A 27,967-nucleotide genomic window follows, 5' to 3' on the forward strand; every position below is an offset into this window, starting at 1 on the left:
ACAATAAAAAGGGCTCAAACCCTTTGAAACCAGGTTCTTTCTTTTCACACCTATATGTTCCTCCTGCCCCTCCCACTCCCGATAAAAAAAGTCTTATAAGCCCATATAGGAAAATAAAGTTTAATTTCAACTTCTGCAGCAATACAGGGAAAAGATGCCCTGACTGACATGAGAACTCAAGTAACAACTTCATTTCCTCTTCTTACAAAAATTCCCCACAGCTCACTCCTGCACACAGAGCTGGGGAATGACTAAGTTAAGGCCCTTCTCAGAAACCTACATTTCAGAGCAAATTTTTTAATTCAGTTAATTTAGACAGGAAAACTAAGAACTAGTCCTAGCATTCTAGTGCTACCAGATTTTACATCCCAGCTACAGCGGGATGAATAAAATGATTATTTTCAGTTCATTGGCAAATTTTGAAAAGTCATGAAAAAATATTCTGGGTGGAAGGAAAGATTTTGTTTTGATTTTGTCCATTTGCAAACTCTTTTGAATTTTATTTGAGTTTTTTAAATAAAAGAAAGGAAAGCTTGGAAAGGAAAAGTTGTTTCAAACTGAAAACTTGAAATGCTTCATTTTGAAAATATTGAAATGAATCTGCTTCAAAGTTTTGGTGTCACCAAGTTGACTGGAAAGTCTCACCCAGCTCTCAACCCAACAGTCAAAAATGAGAATTGTAAGTTAATCCTCTCCAGCAAAACGGTCCTTGGACCAGCTCCTGTGACATCACTGTGAGCTGAGGGCAATCAGCATCTCCGGGCAGGCACATTGGGCCAGATTTACAAAGGGATTTAGGCACCAAAAGATGCAGAGAGGTGCAAAGTGGGATTTACAAAAGCACTTGAGCAAGGTAAGTGCCGAACACCCATTAATTTCGTGTATCTGTTTAGACAAGTGTTGATCAGATGCCCACAACCATATTATTTCTTGCTTCGACTGGGATCTTCCTTAACAGATTGACAGATATTGCTTGTTAGGTGACGTTCACCAGCCACAGAACCCAACAGCTAATCTGCGTTGTCCTCACCCTGCAGTTATAGGGAGAGGGCCACCCAGGTTGCATTGGGTCCTTGGCCACACTACAGACTCTTTAAGCCTAGGGTTGCCAGTTCTGGTTGGACATATTTCTGGAGGTTTCATCCCATGACATAACCTTTCATTAAAGATTCATCTTTAATTCCTGGAAACTCCAGGACAATCCTGGAGGGTTGGCAATCCTACCTGAGATGAGCATGTCCTTTAGAGAGGCCAAGTGCAACTCTCACTGCAGTCAATGGGGTCAAGGGTGCTCAGCACCTTAAACGATCAGACCCTTAGACAATGAATTTAAATCATTATTAAAGTGTTTTCCCTTCAGGACATGCCTCTTGCTCTCACACCAGAGGTTTTTGTGGATAAATAGTTACCTTGTTTTTAAAGACAAAGCAATAATTAATTATTTTTCCAGTTCTATAAAGAAAGTCATAATAACAACAACATTTAATATCTTACAGACATTAACTCATTAGGGACCAAATCCTGAAGCCCTTATTCAGGCCAATCTCCCAGGGCTGCAGGAGTTGGGCTCTTAAGCCTCACAACACCCCTGTGAGGTAGGTAAGTATCATTATCCTCATTTTGCAGCTGGGGAAACTGAGGCACGGAGCAGTGAAGTGATTTGGTCAAGGCCACATAGTGAGTCTGGGAACAGAACTCAGGAGGTGCCCAGCATCCAGTCCTATGGCCATTCCACTAGATCATGTGGCCATGGCTTCCATTAATTTAGTCTCCAAATACTAAATTAAAACCTTCCCCATGACACTGGCACAGACGTATGGCCAGATACATCTGTAGCTGTCTGCCACCAGCTGCTTCAGAAAATGGAGAGAAATCATAGTGCTATTCCAGTTATAAACCAGGTGCTACAAAAAACACTTAACACACAGGACCTTCATCAGACAAAACTGCTATTGGAGCCCCTGGACCCAGTCCTACAGGGATCCATGCGTAAGGATTTCAGGACTCAGTCCACAAATAGCTTTAAATTCACTCTCTGGTTATTGCTATACTTTGATACAAGTTGGAAGAGTGTTCCTGCTTAAAAGCTGGTCTTTCAGGCCTTGTCTTCGCCCCAGAATTAACGAGTTAACTAGCACTCTGCTGTTAGGCACTTAAAGGGTTAATCTCGGAGGTTTAACTACACCTGGAAGTCTTGCCGCCCATCTTGATCACTTCCACGCTGTCTAATAAAGTACTTGCCCTGTTGAAACCACACATACTTCTGAGTGCAACTTGCGTCAACGTGAAGCTGACCATGATTCAGCCTTGCTTGATGCCAAGTCATGGTCAGTCAGCCTGGTGTTAGTCAACCCGACTCTTCACTGTGAGGATTTGGGAGTGATGACAAGGCCTCAGGGAACATTGCTGGCTCTGTACTTGGAAGGAATAGTTCTCACCGCACGGCTGAGCCCAGTCTAAATGAACCATTCCCGCGTTAGCCTGCAAGTGACAGCCGGGACACTCAGTGCAATTACTGACTGGCGGACACTGGAGGATGTTAAGGAACTGCAGCAGGCCTCAGACTGTATGAAGTGTCCGATGCGAATGATTTCCAAGTGCACACTAGTTACACGGAGGTGCGATTCATGTTTTGCAGCGCAGCCTCTCTTCCATTTAATAAAATCTTGAGCTACCTCCCCATCTTGCTTGGAGAGAAACAGAGATCACAGGCATGAAACGGACACAGCTCCTCAGACTTCGGTGCGGAAGCAGCACTTATGGCTCAGTCGCAGCTGGAATGAGTTGATTTGCATTTGACCTGAAATTTAGACCTCAGAATGTTGCATTCATCCTAACCCAGCATCTGAGGTGCTGATAAGGCTCTAGACAGGACGTGGGGCCAGGAGGAAACAGTACTAGGGTTCCTTTGGGTTTTCTGATAAATTCTTTACTGCTCACTTTCCAGCTGTGGCATTGGCCCAGGATGGGAACGTGTCCAAGCTGAACATGGGACGTCCCCAGGTATTGATGGCCAAAGTGATGCAGAGGACTCCGATAATGTTCATCACTATTCCAGATTTAGCCTGGAGGGGAAAAAACAAAAAACAAAACACCAGCACAAATGAGTCTCAAAAGACCTGCCAGAACTCATGAACAATGAAGAAACTTGAAGGTGTTCTTAAGCTCCTCATCCTATTAAAGCAGAGAGAGAACCATTGTGCTGGCAGTTCTGTGTTCTTCTGTAAATGGAACTGCCATGGAACGTGGTGCAAACTCTTAGCTCTGTAATTAGTTTGGAATCTTGAAAGACTGTCAAACAAGATCGTTTCCACTGTGGTATGCAGTGTAGGTCCCAGGGTATTAGAGAGACAAGGTGGGTGAGGGAATATCTTTTATTGGATCAACTCGAAAGCTTCTCTCTCTCACCAACAGAAGCTGGTCCGATAAAAGATATTGCCTCACCCACCTTGTTGTCAAACAAGATGCATTTATTGGCTAAGAGCCAGATTCGGCCACAATGAGGCCATGGCTACACCACAGCTTAAGTTGACATGTTATGTTGCTCAGGGGTGTGAATTAGCCACCCCTGCTGAGTGACATAATTTATGCTGATTTAAGCGCTGGTGTGGACCGTGCTATGTTGGCAGGAGAGCTTCTCCCGCTGACATAGCTACTGCCACTCTCAGGGCTGGAGTAATGAAGCCGACAGGAGAGCTCTCTCCCGTTGTCTTAGAGCGGCTACACTAGAGAGCTTACAGCTGCATCGGTGCAGATTAGATTCCAATCCAGCACATGGGTGGACTCCAGAGAGCCCCATTGACTTCAGTATGGCTCCGCCTGGTGCAGCAATTCGCCTGCACGCCATCAATTGCAGGATCAATCTTACTCATGTTGTGGAGGATGTTCTGCTATTGGCCACAATGGGCCCAGGATCAGGCCCCCTGCTACACTAATGCAAACCCATTGAAAACAACGAGGTTGCAGTGAGCACAGTTTTACCCTGTACATATAAAAGACAAAATGACAGACTGCAGATCAGCAGTTTTATCCTGCGTGGCAATTACTTGGAGCGAAGCGCCACTGCTTTTTACGTACGAGTTCCTATTACAACGCAACCATAACGTGGGGTGGTAGCATTAGAGCTGAGGTTGTTTCCATGTATCTCTTGACAGTCAAGGGAACTTTGGAAATGCAGGACCATAAAACTAAGCTACATCCATGATATTTACGGAAGAGGGTAATGGAAAGCTTAAGTAAAATACCAGGGAATCATCATCATCCTCTTACCATGTCCAAAACCTGGAGGTGACCGTAGGAAAACACTATCGCATTTGGAGGTGTTGCCACAGGTAGCATGAAGGCAAAAGAGGCACTGAGAGTACAAGGGATCATGATGTACAAGGGATTGACCTCGATTGATTGCGACTGGGGGAAAAGAGAACAGACGTAGTGTTAGTACTGTTCAGAAACAGAAGCAGGCAGAAAGCCTGTGAGATTCCACAGACACAACAGGTCAGTTCATCCCCCTGTATAAGTCACTTCTGAACCGTAAATTCATGATGCACTGGACTCCTCTCATAGCAAAGGGCTGCTTCACTAAACAAAGTTCATTCTAACCAGACCTGCGTATTGCACACTGCACGTTACTGATGTAGGTCAAGGCTTCCATTCTATTTCCAGAGAGAGGGACATGGGTTAATGGTTTGAATGCAAGACTAGATGATACGAAGTCTTCAGGTCTAATCCTGGATCTGGCACAGACTCTGGGTCCTTGGGTAAGTCATTTGGAGTGGGATTTAAAGAAGTGCTCAGTGTTGGCCTAGCTCAGTTCCCATTGAAGGCAATGGGCACTTCACCATTGACTTCAAGAAGAGTGATTCTAGGCCAGCACTGATCTCTCCTGAAAATCCCACCCTAAAGGCCTGATTTTCAGACCTGCTGAGCACCCATCACTTCAGCTGGAGTCATGGGCGCTCTAGGGGCTCAGCACCTTTGAAAAATCAGGCCCTCCAGAACTCTGTCTCAGTTCCCTATCTGTAAAATGGGGATACCATTGTAAAATGTAAAATAAACACCCATGAGGTAAATAAGTATTTATGAGGATTAGGGTAAAGGATTAGGGCTAATTTTTCTTGTTCTATGTTTTAACAGCACCTACCACAATCATAGAACTGGAAGGGACCACGAGAGGTCATCTAGTCCAGTCCTCTGTACTCATGGCAGGGCTAAGTATTATCTAGACCATTCCTGACAGGTGTATGTCCAACCTGCTCTTAAAAATCCCCAATGATGGAGATTCCACAACCTCCTTAGGCAATTTATTCCAGTGCTTAACCACCCTGACAGTTAGGAAGCTTTTCCTAATGTCCAACCTAAACCTTCCTTCCTGTAATTTAAGCCCATTGCTTCTTGTCCTATCCTCAGAGGTTAAGAAGAACAATTTTTCTCCCTCCTCCTTGTAACAACCTTTTATGTACTTGAAAACTGTTATCATGTCCCCTCTCAGTCTTCTCTTCTCCAGACTAAACAAACCCAATTTTTTCAATCTTCCCTCATAGGTCATGTTTTCTAGACCTTTAATTATTTTTGTTGCTCTTCTCTGGACTTTTTCCAATTTGTCCACATCTTTCCTGAAATGTGGCGCCCAGAACTGGACACAATTCTCCAGTCGAGGCCTAATCAGCATGTAGTAGAGCGGAAGAATTAATTCTTGTATCTTGCTTACAATACTCCTGCTAACACATCCCAGAATGATGTTTGCTTTTTTTGCAACAGCGTTACACTGTTGACTCATTTAGCTTGTGATCCACTATGACCCCCAGCTCCCTTTCCACAGTACTCCTTCCTAGGCAGTCATTTCCCATTTTGTATGTGTGCAACTGATTGTTCCTTCCTAAGTGGAGTATTTTGCATTTGTCCTTTTTGAATTTCATCCTATTGACTTCAGACCATTTCTCCAGTTTGTCCAGATCATTTTCAATTTTAATCCTATCCTCCTAAGCACTTGCAACTCCTCCCAGCTTGGTATCATCCGCAAACTTTATAAGTGCACTCCCTATGCCATTATCTAAATCATTGGGGCTCTAGTCCACAATTGGGGCTCCTAGGCACTACAATAATAATATATTTTGCCCTTAGTGGGGCACCCAATTCCCATCCAATCCAAAGGCGGCTGCACAGACATATCTGAGGGCAGAATTTGGCTCCATAATGTTTTCAAAGCCCTTTGAAGATGATCTATCAGTATATCTGAGGTACTTATATGGCCCTCATGAGCGTAGTATCTGAGTGCCTCACAGTCATAGACTCTTAGGAATGTCGGGCTGGAAGGGACCTCGAGAGGTCTCAGCCCCTGTACTGAGGCAGGACCAAGTAAACGTAGACCATCCCTGACCGGTGTTTGTCCATGTTCTTAAAACCCTCCTATGATGGGGATTCCACAGCCTCCCTGGCAAGCCTATTCCAGATCTTAACTACCCTGACAGTTAGAAAGTTTTTCCTACTATCTAACCTAAATCTCCCTTGCTGCAGATTAAGTCCATTACTTCTTGCCTTACCTTCAGTGAACATGGAGGACAATTGGTGACAGTCCTCTTAATCAAAGCCCTTAACATGTATTTATCATCAACAACCTCCCTGTGAGGTTTGGAAAGAAGGTCTGAGATCCAGACCTTCAACTGATATAATCTGTGTAGCTTCACAGACTTCAAGGAAGCTGCTTTAATTTATGCCAGATGAGGATCTGGTCCAAAGAGTGCCAGATTTCATTATTACTTCATTATACACTGAATCTCACTCTATATGAATTCTGTACAGGCAGGTTTCATATGGGGTATAGTCTTGTTGTCCTGAAATTGCATTCAACTAAATATCTCCATAGTCACCATTTAATATCTGTTGTATTTTAAAAAGCGGTTTATGCATTTGATGAATCAGTATTTCTCATGCTGGCTTTCCATTCTTATTTTACTACTGTCCACCTCTTCGAAATCAAATATATACAATGACTGTCCCAGGCCCATAACCAGCGCAGGGTGAGCAGAGCAGCTGCCCATGGTGCAAAGCCATGGGGGTGGAGAAATGCCAGAAACCCCCCCAACGGGGGGCACAAATATGGATGCTAAAATTCCTAGTTATAGCTCTGCTCTGTCCTGTTGGATCTTCTAGGTATTCTCTCCAGTTTGGTATTTACAGAGCTGCCAACACTGGATAGGTTCCATTAACTTCTACGTTCCCACACATAGAATTTTTCCTCCTAAATACGGCTTGCTACATGGCCGGTTTAATTCACTTCACAATTCACTTTTGACTGCAGATGCAGAGTAACATTTAAAAATGATACTTGATGCTTTTTTTCCCCTCTGCATGGTATAATTTGGGGTTCTGGTCAAATTTATATGGAGTTCTTTTGTTTGATCTCTAACACCACTTTGAGAGGGTTTGTCAGAGCGACACAGGAACTTGATTATAATTACTAGGCTCACAGAGCAAAACTTTTAAACATTCTGCCTGTTTTGTGGGATTCTCCAGTCCCCAGAACTTGTGTGTCAGTTTAAGTCACTGCCAGCTAAGCAGCTTGGGTCAGGATAATTTTACTTGAAAGAACAGACTAAAACTCTTTACAAATAAAGACAAAACTATCTATTCGCTGTGGTGCCAACTAAGGCTGTGATCATTTTTAGTCCTTTCCTTGTGTGTCTTCTTAGAGTTTAAAAATGGTCTGTTCTGCTCGGCAGAAATGACACAATGAACCCTATACGGATGCTCTTGTCTTCAGTGCAAAAGAGACAGAGATGGCTGAAACATCCAAGGAAATGAATGAAGGGGGCTGGATTTGAACAAAGGAGAACAAAAATCTAGAGCCCTGCAGGAAGTCAGTCACAACAAAGAAAAATAACATTTTACATGTATACAGCATTTGTAATCCCAAGGGATCCTAAAGTGTTTCACCAACTATATACATTCACGGCTTGAGGCTCCATTGCCCTACACCTTGGGTCATCATTTGCACCTGTGCAAAGTGGGGGTAAAATGTTAAACTCAGAATGGTGGGGCTTTACACACGTTTTGTACTCACTTTGCACTGGGGTAAATGAGCACACAAGGCGCAAGGCAATGGAAAAACCAAGCCCTCAGTACTAAACTTGCCCCTCTCTAAGGCAGGAAAGCATTTATGAGCATGCTAAAGTCTATCCCTATTGGCTTCAATGGCACTGAAGCATATGGTTACGGACGTCACATGTGCTTAATTTTAAGCTTGTGTTTAGAGTCTATTGACTTCAGTGATGCTCCCCTGAATGAGAGACTAAAGAGGTGAAATGTTTTTGGTGGGGACTGCCTAGCACATGGGGGGAATGCAAGATAGAACTTTAACCTCCAGGCTGCTGGCTGAATACAGCTCAAGTGACCAAAAATCTTTACCAGCTGACTGGTGTAGGGTAAACTATTTTAAATGAGTTGGTGGCTCAATCCACTTTCCAGTGGACAAGTGCCCACATCACACAAACCACCATTGCAGTTGGCATTAACTGGCCTCCTGATAGGCAATCTCAGGAGAGGAGCCAAGGAGGCTGAATTACTTTCTCATTCCAGGAGTTGGACCATCAAGGTTGATGCACAGTGGCAGGGCAGTGCCAGGGAAGTCTACAGTGCCGCTGCCTGTTTGATACCTATCCTGTGGATAAATAAAGGACTCCAGGGCTGCAAGTCTGGCCTTTTTTCCCCCACCAGCACTAGAGCCAGCTTTGCTATCTGATGGGTTGTTTGCTAGGTGCTTTCCGGAGTAACCCTATTTGCATATAAAGTCCCTTGGCTTATGGCACTAAATGTGGTATTGCTCCATTTTTAAAGACTTCATCCATTTTCCTTGATTTTTAAGTCAATTTTCCAGATCAGCAGTGAGAAAACCCAATAAGAAAAAAAATCTTACCAAGGACGCAAAGACAGGTAGAAAGAGGGTGGCCGTAGCTACATTACTGGTGCATTCGGTGAAGACAGCAATAACAAGTGAAAGTATCACTGCGATGGCCCATGGTGGGACAGCGTGCAATGGGGTCATCTGATCACCTAGCCATTTCGACAGACCAGAAGCCTGACAAAATCAAGAGGGGCAATTCAGTAAGACACAGAACTCTAGGCCATCCATAGTAGCTCATATTGCATGTAATGTATTGCCAGATCCCAAATACACATATGAAAACAGGCCATCGATATTAGTGGTTAGCTCATTCAAGAGCAAACAAACTAGGTCATTTATAGAACAAGTAATGTGATCTTTCTTAAAAAATAGTAATAATAATAATAAAGGAGATTCCCTGCCAGTTGGAAATTAAGTCAGATTTATTTTCTCTCATTCTGGTCAGAAAGAACTTACATTTTTGCCAAGTAGAAGCTCAATACTGAGTTATACCGGAGACCAAGGAAGCCACACAACTGCAGACAGTTAATGAATGTCAGAGGAATCATTGAAAGAATTGCTAAGGCTTCTGAAGGTACTGAATTGAATGATTGTGTTTTCCTTCATGAATACTATCAGAGATGAACTCCAGTGTCTTACAAAAGTTTTCTGCTATGCAGTCCAAAAACCACCATCTGGGCAATGTTCCAATCCAGGGCTTTGGTTTGGCCCATCATTTAAGAACAGCCCAGCCACAAAGTTTGGGAGATGGATGTGAACTTCCTCAAAGCTTGGCAGTTTGGGGATCTGGGGGTTCTGATTCAGACCCATCTCAACAGGGGTGCGTGAAACAATTTTAATGGAGCCAGGATTCTTGCAAATCCTTGCCTATTTCTAGAGCTGAATTGAAGTTAGGAACATTGGATCAGAGTAGTGGTCCAGTGAGTCCTATGTCCTATCTCTGATGTCAGTCACTACCAGACACTTCAAAGAAAGGTTCAAGAAACCCCCTCATGCAGCGTTTCTCAAACTGGAGTCCGCGATAGGTGCCACCCGGCTGGAGCCCGCATCCCACACCCCAGCCCCTGCTCCAGCCCAGAGCTTGCACCCCCTTCCACACCCAAACTCCCTCCCAGTCAGAGCCCACACCCCTCACTCCCTCCTGCACCCAAACTCCCTCCCAGAGCCTACAACCCCTCCTGCACTCCAACCCGCTGCCCCAGCCTGGCGAAAGTGAGTGAGGGTGGGGAAATGCGAGCGATGGAGGGAGGGGGGATGGAATGAGCGGGGGGCTTTGGGGGATCCCAAAACTTTTTAAAATCAAAATGTGGGTCCTCGGGTTGCTAAAGTTTGAGAACCGCTGCTCTCTATGCCTCTGTTTCACCTCACCTAGCTGCTTCCTTAATCCCTTCAGTAAGTGTTTGCTTTATGCCCTGCAGTATGAGGATTCACATCCCTTCTAAACAAACCCAAAACAGCTCTGAAACGCTTAGATACATTGCTGCACTTCTGTTGTCTGGCCAGGAGTGGATCTGGGGGTGACAATATACAACAAGGAAGGCCGCTCTCCTGCTATTTGCACTAAGGAAACCTCAAGGAGGATTTCCTGTCAATATTGCAGATTCTGGAGGCTCAGGTGTTTTGGAGAAGCAGGGGTTAAGCACTTGAACTCCTGGAGTTCAGTCCCTGAGGCACACCCATCCTAACCAGAGAGCAATTATGCTAATAAATAGAGAACGGGCTGAGCTGCTAAATTGTTCAAGTTACTGTCCAGATCAGTGCTTAATTTGTAATGAAAGAGATGCTGTCTCTCAAACCATTTTTTTACATTCATAACTGAGCCAGCAAGCCCAGAGGTGCCAGAACTTTGAACTGCCAGGCCCAGAGTTGCCAGGGCTCTGAACTGCCAGGCCCAGAGGTGCTGGGGCTCGGTCATAGAATCATAGAATATCAGGGTTGGAAGGGACCTCAGGAGGTCATCTAGTCTAACCCCCTGCTCAAAGCAGGACCAATCCCCATACAGATTTTTGTCCCAGATCCCTAAATGGCCCCCTCAAGGATTGAACTCACAACCCTGGATTTAGCAGGCCAATGCTCAAATCACTGAGCTATCCCTCCCCCCATGGCAAGCCCTGGCACAAATTAAGCACTGGTTCAGATGGTGGTTCAGTTTGGACCTGTTACTACTAACAAGGGACCAGAAAGCAGAGAAGAAAGGTCACCCTTAGACTCAATGGCAGATAGAGGTGAGGACATACATCGCTTCCACTGGCCAAGGCGAAGCCTCCTCCTAGCAGCAGCACGATGTTCCAGGGCATCTTCCTCTGAACTACCTTCCAGTCTAGCAACGGGGCTGGGAAAAAGGGCTCTTTCATCACTAGAAAGATAAAAGCAGAGCAAAGAATGCTGGGAGGAGGTGAAGACACCGACTTCGTTCAAGGCTGTATACTCAGATGTGCACTTACTGTAGCTACCACCCCAGGGCAAAGGAAGCACTAGAGCCCAATGACACACAGTGTACGTGATAGCCCAGGACAGGCATGCTAGTGAGAAAACTGCCCATTTCAGGTGCACAGTGATATACAAAAAGCAACAGAGTGTCCTGTGGCACCTTAAAGGCTAACCGATGTATTGGAGCATAAGCTTTCGTGGGTGAATGCCCACTTCATCAGACGCATGTATTCACCCACGAAAGCTTATGCTCCAATACATCTGTTAGTCTTTAAGGTGCCACAGGACTCTTTGTTGCTTTTTTACAGATCCAGACTAACACGGATACCCCTCTGATAAGTGATATACAAGGGTTATGGTCAAGTGCCAGCAGTAACTAAGAAGTGGGATTAGCTCCCAGGAACTGCACACACTAAGGGCTTGTCTATACAAACATTTAGTTCGCAGCAAGCTGGAGTGTGAATCTGCCTTGCACTAGCCTTTCGCACACTCACTGTCCCCAGGCTTCATATAGACACACACTGAAAGTTCCGCTGCGGACTCTGATCTACCCTGCTTTGAAACAGGAGTAGGACAGTGTATACTAGGGAACTTTTAGCATGCCGCAGCAGGGTCCACACAGACAGTGTGTGGCAGGCTGGCCTAGGGTAGATTTACACCCGAGTCTGCCGCATGCTAATGGTTCCTGCAGACAAGCCCTAAGTCACAAAGGAGTGCTTCTTCCAGCACCGTCAACTGGAGCTGAGAAATGGCTTCACAATCTCAGCACGGTGAGTTGTGATCTCACCACAGAATCATAAAGCTGGACTGGCCGAGGGAAAGCTCCAAGTCAAGCATCAATATTGTCAATTTCTCTTTCCATTACCTTCTCTGTTCTGTTCAGGGCTAAAGCTATTTCGACTACAGCAGTTGAATTTGGGTTTAGTGGCAGGAACTACAAACAGTAGTAGTGCAACAAAGAGAGCTACACTGGCATCAGTAACGTACCTAAAAGAAAAAGCAGAGGGCAGGTTAGAATATGGTACACCATTGTCTCAAAACATGGCATGCCTCCAGCATGTGTACTATTGTCCCAGTACATGGCATCCATCCAGCACACACACCCCATTGTCCCAGTACATGGTAACCATAAGTCCTATTTACTTTTGTCTGTACAATCTCTCTATTCGGTCTTTAAGAATGTAGCAATATTTTGTACCCTGATATTGCAGATTCTGCTATCCAGACTAGCAAAACTCCACATAGCCACATTTGCATCATCTTACTTAATATCACTTTGCAATGCCGTCATGCCTTCCACTGAAAGATCTCCAAGTGTCTTCTCTACCACACTTCTGTTAAGTAGGGAAGTATTATCATCCTCCTTGTATCCAGGGAAAACTGAGGCATGGAATGCTAATTAAACTTGCCAAAGGCTGAATGAATGCCAGGAACAGAACCCTGCTTGGATTTAGGCCGTTTGAAAATATTTCCTTTACAGACTAAGTGGCTAAAGAGCTGAAGTCCCATTTTCAAGAGTGACTTGGGCACTAAAGTCTAAGGGCAGGACTACACTATGGAGTTAAGTCAACCTAAGTTACGCAACTCCAGCTACGTGAATAAGCTAAGGTCGACTTATTGCAGTATCTAGAATATTGCAAGTTTCTCCCATCGACTTACCTTATGCTTCTCGTTCTGGTGGAGTACCGGAGTCGACAGTAGAGCAATCGGCAGTCGATTTAGCAAGTCTTCACTAGACCCACTAAATCGACCCACGGTGGATTGATCACCCCAGTGTCGATCCACGGTAAATGTAGACAAGCCCTAAGTCTCATTAAAAGTCAATGGGACTTAGTGTGCATCCACTCTGCAATCAGTGGTGTGACTGCAACACATGTTGTACATGGGTACTTACTCAAACACTTAGGCTGTGCCCAAGTCCAAGCTATTTTGGCTTCACTGCTATTGATACCCAAGCTAGATAGATTAAAGTTGGCTCGCATATATCTACCCATGGTGCAATCACACCTCCAATTGCAGTGTAGACCTACCCTTAGGCTTCTAAGCTGGGAGGTCCTAAATCACTTTTGAAAATGGATTTAGGCTCCAAAGTCACTCATGTACTTTTAAAAATGTTATACTGTAGCAAATACCAAGTCCTCAAAACAACACCGAGGGCATAGATATTTAATATGCTTCCTTCATATTTCAAAGAAAAGTGTCTCACTCATGCATATATTTTATTTAGTGTAGTTGACGCATTTTTCTCTTTATTAGTTTATGTGGAAAGATTTCAAGTGTAAAAAAAAAAAATCCTAAACACTGGTCTCTAGAGATTGGAATTGTGAACTTCGCTAGTGAATTCTTTGAGGTAAGGGCAGCCTTTTTGTTCTATGTTTGTGCAGCACCTAGCACAGTGGAATGATTGGGACTCCTAGGTGCTACCACAATACAAATAAATAAAAGAATAACAAACAAACAAACAGCTGCAGGTGACCAATCATCATCAGGTCGCAGGTGAGACTGGTGCATGTGAGATGAGTAAAGACACTTCTCGACAGGAAGCCAAATGAATTCAAACACTGTAGCATAGGTGGGGTGTGGCAAGAAATGCTCTTAATTATGTTTCCCTTTAAAACCTGGGTGCAAGGTTAGGAGCATAGGAGGAAGATGGAGAAGCCTATCAAATCACTGAGTCAATTTCCTTGTGAGTGCCGGACAGATTCTCCTTTGCAGATGACATTACTGCATATTAAAATGATGTTCAATCTGATTTTAAAATTGAAGGGCTAATAGAAATGAATAAACAAATTGGATTGAGACACAAACAGCATAAATTCCCCTCACATTGGCTATGCCAGTCTTAGGCTGCGGCACCCTCGCCAGCTGTGCCTCTTTAGAGCAGAGATTATCAATTATCTGGTGGTTTGGTGCGGTGCAACAAATGAGAACTAGAAATCAGACCTGTCCAACAACTTCCATGTGACTTGAAACAGGATCTGAATTAAAGGCCCCTAAGGATCAAACGGGAGTAGAGCCAAATAAAGTATTACTAAGTCAGTCAAAACACTGCAGGATTCAAACTTACTCTTTATCTTTATTGAAGAGGAAGGTGGCCCAGCCAGGAATGAAGCCTGGGTCTCTGCTAAACCACAGGAGAATCAGTAGAATGAAGAGCATGAGGACATTGAATTCAGCAAAGGAGATGGAGCCTAGTTTCCGGAGCTCTGCCTTGAGCACATTGAGAGCGGCTTTCTCTTTGTCAGTTCTCTCCAACCCGCAACCCCACGTTTTCCTAAAACTTAAAAAAAAGGAAAGTTGTAAATATTTGCTTGCAAGAGAAAATTACCAGTGAATCCACTTTGACACTTGCCATGTGAAGCACAGAACTATGTTAGCTACTGCCTAGAATGGCTGCAGCACGTTATAAAGTGAACAACATCTGACTTATCCTTTGCACATAGCTGCCACTGGTTACCATCTCTTGCTGAGAGGTGCGGTCTGGGGGCCAGGCACTGCACTGGAAGTCAGGAAAGCTAGATTTTTTTCTTGGCTCTGCCACAGATCTACTGTGTGACCTTGGGCAAATCGCTTCACCTCTCTATGCCTCTGTTTCACCTCACCTAGTTAGATTATAAACTCTTTGTGGTAGGGACTGTCTCTCACTAAGTGTGTGTACAGTGCCTGGCACAATGGGGCCTCAATCTCAGTTGTGGCTCTAGATTCTACTGAAAAATAAACACTAATTACAAATGTGGTTGTAACAAGCACAGTTCAATCTCACCACAGACTGTTTTACATATGTGAAGTTTCTACTAAGATACATCACATAACATTGTATGTCATTCCTTGTCTATACAGTACTTTTCTTTCAGATTGCAGACCTAGCCATCATATAATCTCAGGAATATGTACCTGATGATAAAAAGACAAACCAAGAGGGCCAGATTCACATTTGCTGAGGATCTGGCCCATAACATTATATTTTTATACTTACTTGAACCCCATGAATGAAAACTGGAGCCAAAACCAAGATAACGTCAACATCAGAATCATATTAGGAAACGCAAATCCAAACCAGGAAGCAAAATTCAAGACATCACCATTTTCAGGGAACAGTCTGAGGAGAGAAAACAATGGTTTCTGTACCAAGGTCAAACCATTTGAGTATATTCTCCCTTCTATATGTGCTAATTGGAATAATATAAGAGCCTCAGGGCTCATCCATTGCTCACCCATAAGGGTCTCATCCAAAGCCAATTGAAGTCAGTGGAAAGGCTCTCATGGACTTCAGACTGTACCCTAAATGCCTTGACTGAACTTTCCACTGTTCTTTATAGAATGGTTTACATTAATTGCACACAGCAGCCCATGTTGCTATTTTTCATAATTCATAGAGCTTAAGGCTACAATGGACCATTAGATCATCTAGTCTGAATACCTGCATATCATAGCCCATTACATTTCATCCAGTTACCCATTTATTGAGCCCAAATAACTTGTGTTTGTCTATTTTGGACCCATATGACATAAGCGCAGTTTAAAGACCCACAGGTGCCCTATCAAAAACTTGGGGAAATATTCTGCTTGCAGCAAGTCTGCTTAACCACCTATGCTTTCAGCATTCCCTTCCCCTAACTCTTTAGAACGAAGGGGATCTTCAAGAAGATAGGGATTTAGGGCATGATCCTGCTTCTATTGAAACCAATAACAAAACTTCCATTTGCTTTGATGGGACCTAGGTTTGGCTCTTAGTTTCTAAAGAGTTAGGACACATTTTGAAAAAACAGTCTCTAACTTTGTGCCTGGAATTTTGCATTCACAGTCAGTTGTGGATGTGACTCTATTGTAAATATCAGTTGCACATTTTCTACTGGTTCCATTTGGGCCAGATGGATTTTTGAAACCTATCGGTCTACTACCTGCTGAGGCTACTGGTTCTCCAGCAGAAATCAGTTGAAGGATAGCAGTGGAGTCTACTGGAATTTCCCCTACAGAGACTGTAGCACTAAGATCAGGGGTTCCCAAACTATTGCATAGCCAAAGACAACATCTTAACAGAGAAAGAGCATCTTGTAGATGCCACCTCTCTTCTTCCATAACATCCCTGTGGCTTCTACAGCAACTGCTTACATGGAGAAATCATATTACAAAAATATTTACTGTATTTTAGCTGGCTTTTTTACGTTTTGTCCATTATGAAAAGAGTTAATCACAGTCTCCGGTTTCTCATTGCATTTCCCCTTCCCATTCGTTCCCTTATAGATGGAAACAAGGAGGAGCCAGCACCATGTGACCAATCTGTTGTCTGCAGTCCACCAGCAGCCACTCCAAAGACTCCCAGGGTATGTCTAAATTGTACATTAAGTCTGGGCTCTGATTCACGTTTGAGCCCAAGTCCCCCTTCCATCCACACATAAATCAGTTTGACTCAGGTCAGCGAGCCTTCACGACCCAGGTCCTAGGACCCTGCCAGGGGGGTAGGTCAGAGCCCGAGTCCCGCTGTGACTTGGGTCCAAACCCTGTCATTCTGCAGTATGGACACAGCTCAAGCTGCAGACCCAAGTCAGAAGGTGTGCGTAGAGCAGTATGGATGCGTTAGCACAGCTGTGAGACCTGGTGCAGGAATTGCGAGCTCAGCTTTACAATGCAGTGTGGACACTTCAAGCACAGGCTTGGAAACACCAAGTCCACAAGCCCAGGTCCCACAGACCTGGGTTTACAATGTAATGTAGACATAGCCCCAGTGGGCTACAATGATAAACTGGGAAACATTGATTTAGAGCTCTAACTACCCATTTGTGCTAGAGCAGAAGATGAGGAGGCAAAGCACATCATATACATTATTCATTATGACATATAAACAGGTAACTCTTAAAGCCAACATCAGCAGCCACCAACTAAGACTTTCAGTTGTGCTGGTCAAAAAGGAGAGTGAGCTGAAGTTTACCATTTAAGAGGCTGAAGGAGAAATGGCAAGAACAACTTACTGATTCATCTGGCCTTTCAAAACCAGGTTTGGCCCCGTTCCAGTGAGCGTTGCAGTTCCTCCAATACTAGCAGCATAGCACACACATAGCGTCATCCCCTTATCGATGCGTTTCTTCACTTCCCTGTCACCAAGAGCTCTGGGTTCCTCAGGAACGTCACCATTACCTATGACTGGAAATAACAAATATGAAGTGGCAGTGGAGACCAAAAGCTCAGAACAGGGGCAATGTGCTTGGTGCTGCAATTTGTCTATGCCTCTTATTTTAATGAATGCCAAGCTATGTTGATTATGTCCTCATATCGTCTTATAATGATACTTATGGCAAAGAGAAGGGAGGATGGTCCTGTGGCTGTGGCATTGAATTGGGACTCTAGAGATTAGGGCTTGATTCCTGGCTCTGCCACAGACGTTCTATGAGAGCTTGGGAAAGTTGTTTTGCCTCTCTGGGTATGTCTACACTGCATGATAAGCCTGGGCTCCGACTCAGGTTTGAGCCCAAATGCCCCTTCCGTCTACACACAAATCAATCTGACTGGGGTCGGCAAGTGCTCAGGACCCAGGTCCTACGACCCTGCTACTGGGGGTAGGTCAAAGGCCAAGTTCCACTGTGACTCTGGTCCAAGCCCTGCCATTCTACTGTGAATACAGGTCAAGCCGCAGACCCAAGTCAGAAGGTCTGTGTAGTGGAGAATCGACGTGTTAGTGTGGCTGTGTGACTTGCGTCCAGCCATTGTAAACCTAGGCTTACAATGTAGCATGGGCTTGGAAACTCTGAGTCCACAAGCCTGGGTCACACAGACCTGGTTTACAATACAGTGTAGACATACCCTCTGTGCCTCAGTTTCCTGCTCTGTATAATGAGGGTAACAATACTTCCCTACCACAAAGAGGAGTTGTGAGGTAAATTCATTAATATCTGGGAGGTGCTCAGATATTACAGTGATGGTGCTATTCAAATACCAGGGCAGAAACCCACAACTAACATTGGAGGCTTCCAATATATCCAGAGAAAACACAGGAGCCAATTCATTCTTGGTATAACCACTAAGATCAATGCAGTCGTGTCTGCTTACATCAGACCTGTATTTGCTCTAGTAATATCGTGCCCATCCTCTTGCTTCTTTTGGATGAGGGCCTAATTTGGAAACACACGTTATGTGGTTGGACTGCATAAAATCACCATGGAAACTGAGAGCAACTGACCCCACAGTAGAGGGGTAGCATTTTTTTTATTATTATTATTATTCAGCACCCCTATTAATAGTGTATCACTGAACACAAAAAGAAAATCTATTGCCATTACAACAACTCTGAAGTTAGAAATGGGCAGCATTATTACAAAGCGCCAAGTGTAATCTGTGTAGGCATCAACACAGTATCTGAGCACCTCAAAATCATTCATGGATCTTACCCTCCCCACTCCCCTGGGAGGCAGGGAAGTACTAACCCCATTTTGCAGATGAGGAACTGAGGCACGGGGGAGATTAAGTGACTTACCCGACGTCAGACAGAATCTGGGGCCGATTCACTTTCTGATTAATTAAATTCAGGTTTCTTGAGTTCCAGTCTTGTGCCCTACCCCCTAGAGTAGACTGTCCTTCCTCCCCTGAAAAGCATTTTAGGTTCTGATCCTACAATGACCCCTGCATGGGTGGTCCTCTGTGCCTGCGAAGACATTAGGACTCAGTAAGGGTGCAAAGTTCTGCCTATGCAGAAAAAATCCTGCCTATTGCAGGATCAGGGTCTCAGAAATTCCCAAAATACAAAGAAAGAGAGGCAAAGAATCCCCCTGAGGGTGAGAATACATTTCACGGGGGTGCAGGTACCAGCTGCAGCTCCTGTTCAGTCGATGCTCGGCCAGTTTTTCATTATTTAATCATTTCCCCCACAACTTGCTTGATAAAGGAACAGCCACCGATCAAGGACAAAACAAAAAGAGAGGGGGTAAAGTTTTCAGATGTGCCTCAATGACTTAAGAGCCTAAATCCCACTGACTCTCAATGACACTTAGGCTCCACAGTGCCAAAGTCACTTTTGAAAATGGGACTTAGGCTCCTAAGTCATTTAGGTGCTTTTGAAAACGTTACCTATTGGTTGTAATTTTCAGAGGCTCTGAACACCCCGTGAGGTCGAGGGGGTGTTTGGCACAGTTGAAAATTAAGCCCCAGCTGTCGAGAGCTGAGCACCCAAAGCTGGGAGGCACCCAGAACTGGGGGACATCTTTGAAAATTTGGCCCTTCATGTATTTTAATGGGTTTCTTTCTGGATAAGAACGCTCCTGGCTTTCTTAGGGCCTGGGCCAAAGCCCAGTGACATCGGTACAAGTCTTTTCATTGAAGTCAGCAGGCTCTGAATCAGGCTTTTATATAGCAATTGAAACTGACTCTGAGTAGGCCTGCTCGGAGGCCCCTTACCCTGCACCGACGTCAGGCTCATTGTGTTCTTCTCCTCCAGCTCGATCGCTGAATTCACTTGCCCATTAGGCTGGTCCGTAATCGTCAGGTCCTGCTCTGTGCTGTTCATCTGATCCAAGACAGCCTGGACAATAGGGACCATCATGGCGGTAGTGGCTGTGTTGCTTATCCACATGGACAAGAAGGCGGTGACTCCCATAAAGCCCAGCATCAGGCTGCAGGTGGAGAAACAGAGGGAAGGAAAGAAAAATAACCATGAAAGCTTTTCTGGGTTTTCCACCCAGCGCAATCTACTTCCAGGCAACCCTGTACAGCAGGCCCCACTCTGGAGTGTACTACCTGTTCCAGGAAAGGAAACCATTGCCCAATTTTTGGCTGGTGCAGCTTCATTGCTTTTATTGGAGTCACTCCAGCAGAGTAGTTAGCCCCACGCAACTCCCTGTGAGTAACTCTGTTGTCATGTACGCCCTTGTTGGAAGCACCTATCATTTAGCCAGCGTAAAAAAGCCATTTCACAACAGCGAACCACAAGTGAGGTTGCCTTCCTCTCTTCTGATTATTGTTGGAAATCTGGAAAATGGCAGTCTCTGATATTGTGAGCTCGACTTGCACTGTGGATCCTGGCTAACATGGACCAGCTGTGGTCTCGGCTGCTCCCTCACTAACGTCACCACCAGAGTTAATAAGCCATAGAATGGGCGCCACTTACGGCTTCCTCTCTGCTATGCTGGAGCAGGGTGCGGGTTTTGGGCATTCATGAAAAGGGCGACAGGGATCTCGGGATCACTGATATGCTGATTAAATACTGGGGCCAAATCCTGGTGTCTTGAGCACAGGGGATTTGCACAAATGATCTCTGCTGGTGTCGGGGGAATAAAACCATCCCCGCCACCCCCCGGACTGAGCAGCACCACCACAACCACTATTACTGCCCATGACTTTAGTAGCAGCTGTTACTCCTGCACTCCTCCTATGCTGTCCTGGTCCCCCTGGGCATGTCTTTGCCCCTTCTGGGGCTCATACATTTGCCATCTGCTCCCTCTGTGCAGACAAAGAAGGAGCTGCCCTGGAAGGCAGCTCCCCAGCCGACAGGCTGGGCTCAGTCCCCCTGGGTGATCTCTCCATTGCCTGCCTCCCCTGCACAACAATTCTGCGAGACTTAAGAGCCAGGGGGGTGGGAGGTGGGCAGGGTCTGAGCCTTAACAGGCTATCAGGGCATTCAGCCACACACTTACAAGATCTGTTCTAGAGCCATTCACACCTGAACCCGCCGGGACCTGATTACCTGTGTCAGGTCTGGGGCAGGTCAGGTGGGAAAACTCCTGACCCAAGTCTTCTCCTCCTGCCTGTGGGGTTGGCATGGCGGTGGCTGCATGACCTGCTCCTATCAGCTGCCACATGAGCTGAGGAGTCCAGCACCTCTTACTCTGCAACACAACCAGCACAGCAGCGGGTGGCAGCCGGCAGGAGCAGAGCATGCAGCCGCCGGTACATGCAGCTACCACCCTGCTGACCCATGGTGGCACTGACTCAGGTTTGTGGGAGGGGTCAGGTCAGAAAATGACTTAGCCCCCTTAAGGTGGGTTTGCGTGGGCTTGGGTCCGGTTCATGCCCAGGTTGGGCCGAGAGGAGACCTCTAGTCTCTTGCTTGTGGTGGTTTTACTCTGGCTCCCCGAAGAGTCAGTTTCAAACAGGAACTGAACGTCCGATCCAAGGGCACCATGTCCCCAAATGGGAAACATGAACACTTAGCGTTAGGAGCTTAACTGGGCACTTGAAACCCACACTGACTGAGGCACGAAGGGCCTGAGCAGATACTATAGTGATGAGTGTAATAAAAGAACCTGTATAGATTAGAACAGAACAGAACAGAACCAAGCTCCCATTAATTCAACAGAAAGACTCCCATTGACTTCAGTGGAAGCTGAATGATGAGTGTCTTCCTTTCCAGCCATCCTGGGCTTTCAAACATTGCATCATTCCTGCAGGCATACACAACCTCTGGACACCCTTCCTAGAGCAAGCGAAACAACTGAGGCTTTTGTAGCCTTCATTCTGCGTGACTCAGTTCTCACACTCTCCCCCTAGTCTCCTGGCATCTGAAGACGCTTCTGCTAAGCTTGGTTGCTCCTAATCACAGACCGATAGGAAGGCAGGGGTAACAGGGCCTCTTACAGTGGGGGCTTCACTCCGACGATCAACAGGACCCTCAGTGCAATGCGTTTGTGCAAATTCCAGTGTTCCACGGCTACTGCCACAACCAGCCCCCCGACAAACAGCATGTTGGTGTCCTTCAAGTACTGCATACACACCTGCAATGAGAGGAACTGCCCATCAGTGTCTGAGTCACAAGTGGGTGGCTGGATTTGTCAACAGCCAAGGTACTCTGGCCCTTTTTCCACTCCCGCTGACTTGTACATTTTCTCAATTCCATTTGTCTATTTAGATGCTGAGCTACTTTGGGCAGGGACTGTCTCTTATCCGGTTTGCACAGCGCCTAGTGCAAAGGGGCCCTGATGGTTGGGGCCACTAGATGCTAATGAAATATAAATAACTGCTGACACGTACTATAAGAAGTATAGTAGCTCTAAGTATTGCATGAATGCTGTCTGATTCTCAGAGATGTTAAGGCCCAGATGGTCACTTGGTACCTCTAAAAATCAGCCCCATAATCCTACCCCTAATAGATCATCAGCAGGGACTGAACCCGGCACTTTCAGAACCAAAACACAGACTTCCACCACTCTAGCTCAAGTAGTAGGCTGTTATCTTCTATGAGAATCAGCTACTAAAGGAGGACACAGCAAACTCTTTGGCAACACGTTACATACATCCCCTGCTAAAAGTATCTTGTCTCAAGCATCTGAGATCTCCCAAAGTATCAGTCCCTGATCAGGAGTTGCTTTTGACATGATCCCTTGGCTTTTCAGAAGTCTGAACTCAGGAGTTTCAGCACCAAAGCACAGATCTCTACCTCTGAAACAATAACTCCAAGGATGGCAGCAGTAGTAGGTTGTTCTCCTCTGTTTGGATCAGCTACTACAGAAGGACACAATCCACACCATGTAGTTGGTTTGTATCTTTCTGTATCTGCAGAATTTCACCATCAAATTTGTTTTCTGAGTATTGAGGTTGGCATGTGAAAGATGTTTAGGGAGATGGATGTTAAGGTGTGAGACTCCAATACAGGTCCAGCAGCACACCTTTTTTCACTATGAAAGGCAACAATTCCTTACAAAAAGCAGTACAGCTTGTTCTAAAAAGACAGTGTCTCCAGGGGATAGGGCACTGAGTCCCAGACCAGGAGGCCTGGGTTCTGGTCTAGGCTCTGCCAGGAACTGCCTATGTGACCTTAGGCAAGTCACTTCACTTCTCTGTGCTTCTGTTTCCCCATTCATCTTGTGTGTTTAGATTGGAAGCCCCTCAGATATAGGGCTACCACTTACCATGTGTTTATACAGCACCTGGCACAATGGTTCCCCAAATTTGGTGGGTGCCTTCAGGTGCTATTGTAATATAAATAATAATTTGCAGAAAGCAATCAGATTTATGTTGTACATTTCATCTCAAAGCACTTTACAAACTATATACAGAGGAATCCCTTCACTCACCACAAAGTGCAGCCACTTCTAGGGTAGAGTACAGTGGTCATTTAACAGCATACAGCAACACCACATGACCATTAAGAGTAGGAAGTAAAAAAAGAATCATATGTCCAATATATACTGATGGGGGGATGTTGATAGCTAGAACGACAAGGTGGGTGAGATAATATCTTTATTGGACCAACTTCTGTCGGTGAGAGAGACAAGCGTTCAAGCCACATGTCTGGCTGGAAAGCTTGTCTCTCTCACCAGCAGAAGTTGGTCCAATAAAAGACATTACTTCACCCATCTTGTATCTCTAATATCCTGGGACTGACATAGCTATAGCACTGCATACGATTGCTAGAATGTCATTTTACAAACTTGCTTCCAGGATTTGACTGTTAAAAGATTCATTCCAGCTCAAATCATCTCAATAAAACCGGTACGGAGATGAAATCTAACCAGATCCTTACCTGCACCAGAACTTAGGGACAGCAGTGTAAACCACATAAGGTGATATTATCAGTGCTACTTTCATGATGAAAAGCAACTCAGAGAATGTGATAGGCACAGAAACATTGGTGCATTGGAGTATGCTGGTCTAGTCTGATCTGGGCCCCTGAAGTTTATGCTTAAATCGAGGCTGACCTAGAATAAATTCTTACCTTTTTAGACTCCAGGATTCCAAACATAGGAAATAATATAGCAGGCAGGAGAGCTGTGATAGCCAATGGGATGACCTCTGTGCACCAGTACACAGCCATAAGGATGATGACATAGCCACATTTGGCCTCCTGGAATACAAGCAAACAAGGGTTTAAGCACAGGAAATCAAGTGAGTAGCTGAATGCACAGGGTCCCCCAGTAGATCCCAGGATATAAATGGCAGTGCTCTAATCAAGTGGTCTCTTAGGGGAGGGAAAAGAGCTTTTTAATAGGAGTGTTTTCTTCTTCTCCAAGAAAATATTCTTAGACACCCAGCTGGTGCAATCTGGTAAATTTTAAAGGTAAAAATGTACTCAATCGAAGTTTTCCCACAGACTTCAATGGGGCCAGGATTTCACTCCCAAAGTGAATTTTGGGCCTGATCCTGAGTGGTGCCGAATACCTTCGACTCCCCATTGGATTTAATTGGATCCAGACCCATCTCCACAAGAAGCCAAATCCTGAAAGAGACATTTGATCTTTACAACTCAACCAGTTACTCAGAAACTAGCTTAAGTGAACATTCACATCACATCCTAAAGCCCAGCGTGGAAAACAATGCACGGGCAAAGCTAGGGGTGTTTTAAATGCATGAGGACTTCAGGCCAAAGCTTAGGGTGTGGAAAAACCAGAATATCCATAGAAATGCAAACATATGGCTAATTTAAATGTTCAGCTTTCAATTGGCATTTGATTCAAGCGGGAGCTTCCATGCCTACTAGCCAAGATGTTTAGAAGCAATTCATGATTTTGGATGTCTGTTTTTAGGTGCTCATCTTAAGACACTTAAAAGGGGCCTGATTTTCACAGGGCAGATGCTGACTTTCTGAACATCAGGCCTCCTTAAGGTGTCTCAGGTGGGACACCTGACAATTGAGGTACCAAAAATCACTAGTAGTCACTTGAAAATCTTTCATCTGACTGAGGATCATTATATTATAGGTATTAAACTATTTCTCTGAAATTATAATGTTTTCTTAACATGGGGATCGTCTAGGGTGACCAGATGTCCCGTTTTTAAAGGGACAGTCACATTTTTTGGAACTTTTTCTTATATAGGTGCCTATTACCCCCCATTCCCATCACATTTTTTCACAGTTGCTATCTGGTAACCCTAGGGTTGTCTGGATTAGAAATGTCTAAACACGTCCAGTTAAACTGTTGTTGAGACATTTTTATAGCCTAGCGATGCTAGGCTTTGTAAATTCAATTTTCTTCTGAGAAGTAAGTATTCATTAACTGACTGTAAACATTATTTTGGCTCAGGTGTAAATGCTCCATAGTTCACAATTTGCTTGTGTTTGAAATAACTGTTTGTTGAGTCTTAAGGATTGGGGGGGGGGCGCAAAATAAACAGGCAGGAAGTTGATATTCACAAATGTGCTGTAAGGTGTTTTTATAAGCCGGCATGTGTTGCTTATTTTTGCTGAGAAGCTCTTTGTATGAGCAGAACATGTTATTTATAAGTAATTGGAAATGTTTATCAACTTAGAAGGAAGTTATTTACTGAGTATGCTCTGTAAGGAACAATTCTGCATAGGCTAGAATACAGGAGAGATATCAAGGGAAGAGACTTAATTAGGATTTCTATGACTTTATAATGTGATTCTAGGTTTTGCAGCAATGGCTAAGTGTTAGAATTTATCATATGTGATTGCATTTGGCCACGGTGTGAAAAATAGAAACAGCTCTGAGGGTCTGAAGGAGAATATTACTCTTGAACAAATCTCACAATAGAAGCACTGGTTATTTAGAATGCGGAGTAAATAATTTACTTAAAGTTCAAAAAGACAACAATGCTTATAAATTAACTCTTATAGACACAGGCAATTCAAGCACAGTCCGGTTTAGAAAACTGAAAAGCAAGTACTAAGGTTAGAAAAATATAGTCATGATTAACACTAACAACTGCAGAATGTTGATTTTGCTTCTTTGAACAGGGACAAAAAACATAACAATCTGTCTTCTTGGAGGGCAGTTGTGAAAGTGATCATTGATGAATTCTAGTAAACTGTTATGCAATCCTGTAAGCTCCTGTTAAGATGACACAATGTTTCAGCTGAATACAAAATACCTCACTAGACTCTCATTAAATTAAATTACAAACTTCTTTATTGAAGTCTGCATTGCTACTCCTGCATACCACCGCCCTATCATCACAAGCTTTGGCATTGATCCTACAATATTTGCCATCTATCTAGAGCTTTTAATCTTTAAACCACATCTCTGAAGTCCACACACACACACACACACCCCAACTCATAGGAATTTCTCTTCCACTGGAGTCTCTCGAGCTGACCAAAAGCCAGGGCTGTTATTAGACAGGTAAACCAGAAGGGATGGCATTTTTGTTGACAAACATGCCTGAGGTTTTTCTGAAGTTTAAAATATGCTGAGCAATGTAGGTCAATCACAAATGAATAGTTGTAACATTATTATTAGAACAGACCCTAAAAAGCTATGCCAGACTATAATATTTGCTGCAAACATGGGTTTCAAATTTTACCAAAGAGACAAAAAAAGATAAAAGGCCTGATCCTCCGTGGTCTTACTCCAGCTCTGCACTGGCATAATTCCACTGAAATCAAATTACACCAGGGTACAACTGGCGTGACACAGCGCTGAATCATCGGGCACAATGTTTTACTTCTCACTGCACCAACTTAATGATAATGGTGTGCACCTACATAGATTTTCATGAGTGGATCTCAAAGCACTTTACAAATCTCAAACCTTATAACATGCCTGTGTTATGCCCATTTTACAGATGGGGAAACTGAGGCACAGAGGTGTCACCAAAGCAAGTCAGTGGTAAAGCCAGGAGTCTAACCACTAGAAGGTGGATGCTTCTGACAAAAATCAACATACATGGGCCTAAACTTGAAACAATGTCTTTGTGGTATCAAAGTTGTAAGACTATAAAGGTAAAAATGGCATGTTTCATGTTTGAGTCTGTGGGTGACCCAGATCCGGGCACTGAGGGGTTTCTTATAACCCCCCAGTGACTGCATTCATTCTACTTCAGAGGCTCTTTTTGTAACATTGACCGCCTTAGACAGAGCTATAGCCTCGGACATAAATGCCTTTGTTTGTTTAAGGGTTACCCTGCAAGTGATCCTAATCTAGTCCTTAAAACTTGACATTTACTAACCTGGTCACCCAAAGAGGAACTACATTTCAGGAAGTAAAAGGTAAAAAAACAACACCCCCCCCCCTTTGAAATGTTTGAGTCAGCTGATTGGAATTATTTAAACAAATCCCTCTCCAGATTTCTGGGCAGAAATCCATGCATTGTCCTTCCAGTGAATGAAAGGCTGCAGTAACTCAGGGACTGAGAGGTAACTTGGGAGCCGGCGTCCCCTTCGTGAGCACACCCCTGGCCAGATGTCCTGGCTGGCGGTGGAAGGGATGCATGCAGCATTGGTCTCCTCAATTGATGCTGGGTGCTGACCGCTTCCGAAAACGTGGCCCCAGCCGGTACGTGGTCCTGGCCCCATCTGAAGTCCCTGCCAGCCCTGTGTGGCTTTGCGGGCATGGGCAAAGAGCAGCCCCGGGGGAGCCCCCATAGCGCTCGCTGAAATGGGGGAGCCAGCAGATGTTCAGCACTAGACTCCAGCATCCCCTTGGGCATCGCTGGTGCAATTAACAAAGGGGGGGGGGGTCTCCCGGAAGGAAACCGGAGAAAGCGGGACTGTGCTAGCAGCGAAAGTGACCTATGCATTCACACACACCCCGGGCTGGCCGGTCCCCAGGAGGCAGCTCCTAGCGATCCGGACTCCCCCCTCCCCCCGCCAGCCGCTTACCTTGGTGGGGATGAGCAGGGGCAGCGCCAGCAGCAGCAGCGGGGTGCAGAAGAGGACGCCGAAGGACTTGAACCTCAGCAGGGGTCTCAGGCACGGCGGGGCCATGGTCCGTGGGGGCGGGGGTCCGGCCGGCGGGGGGTCCGAGCCCAGCGCAGCGG

General features: G+C 44.9%; 1 protein-coding gene across 1 annotated transcript; it reads right to left on the reverse strand.

The window, feature by feature from the left end:
• Nucleotides 1-106: 106 nt before the first annotated feature.
• Nucleotides 107-27,967, reverse strand: SLC13A5 (solute carrier family 13 member 5). The gene is made up of 12 exons (XM_034752729.1): nt 27,810-27,967; nt 23,967-24,095; nt 21,890-22,026; nt 19,715-19,929; nt 17,299-17,470; nt 15,306-15,428; nt 14,397-14,609; nt 12,195-12,316; nt 11,137-11,255; nt 8,912-9,073; nt 4,270-4,407; nt 107-3,065 (listed from the first exon to the last, which is right to left on the reverse strand). The coding sequence occupies exons 1-12, from the start codon at nt 27,912-27,914 to the stop codon at nt 2,937-2,939; spliced, it is 1,764 nt and encodes a 587-aa protein (XP_034608620.1). The 5' UTR covers nt 27,915-27,967; the 3' UTR covers nt 107-2,936.

This window comes from Trachemys scripta, chromosome 18, assembly GCF_013100865.1.
Source record: "Trachemys scripta elegans isolate TJP31775 chromosome 18, CAS_Tse_1.0, whole genome shotgun sequence".
NCBI classification, from domain to species: Eukaryota; Metazoa; Chordata; order Testudines; family Emydidae; genus Trachemys; species Trachemys scripta.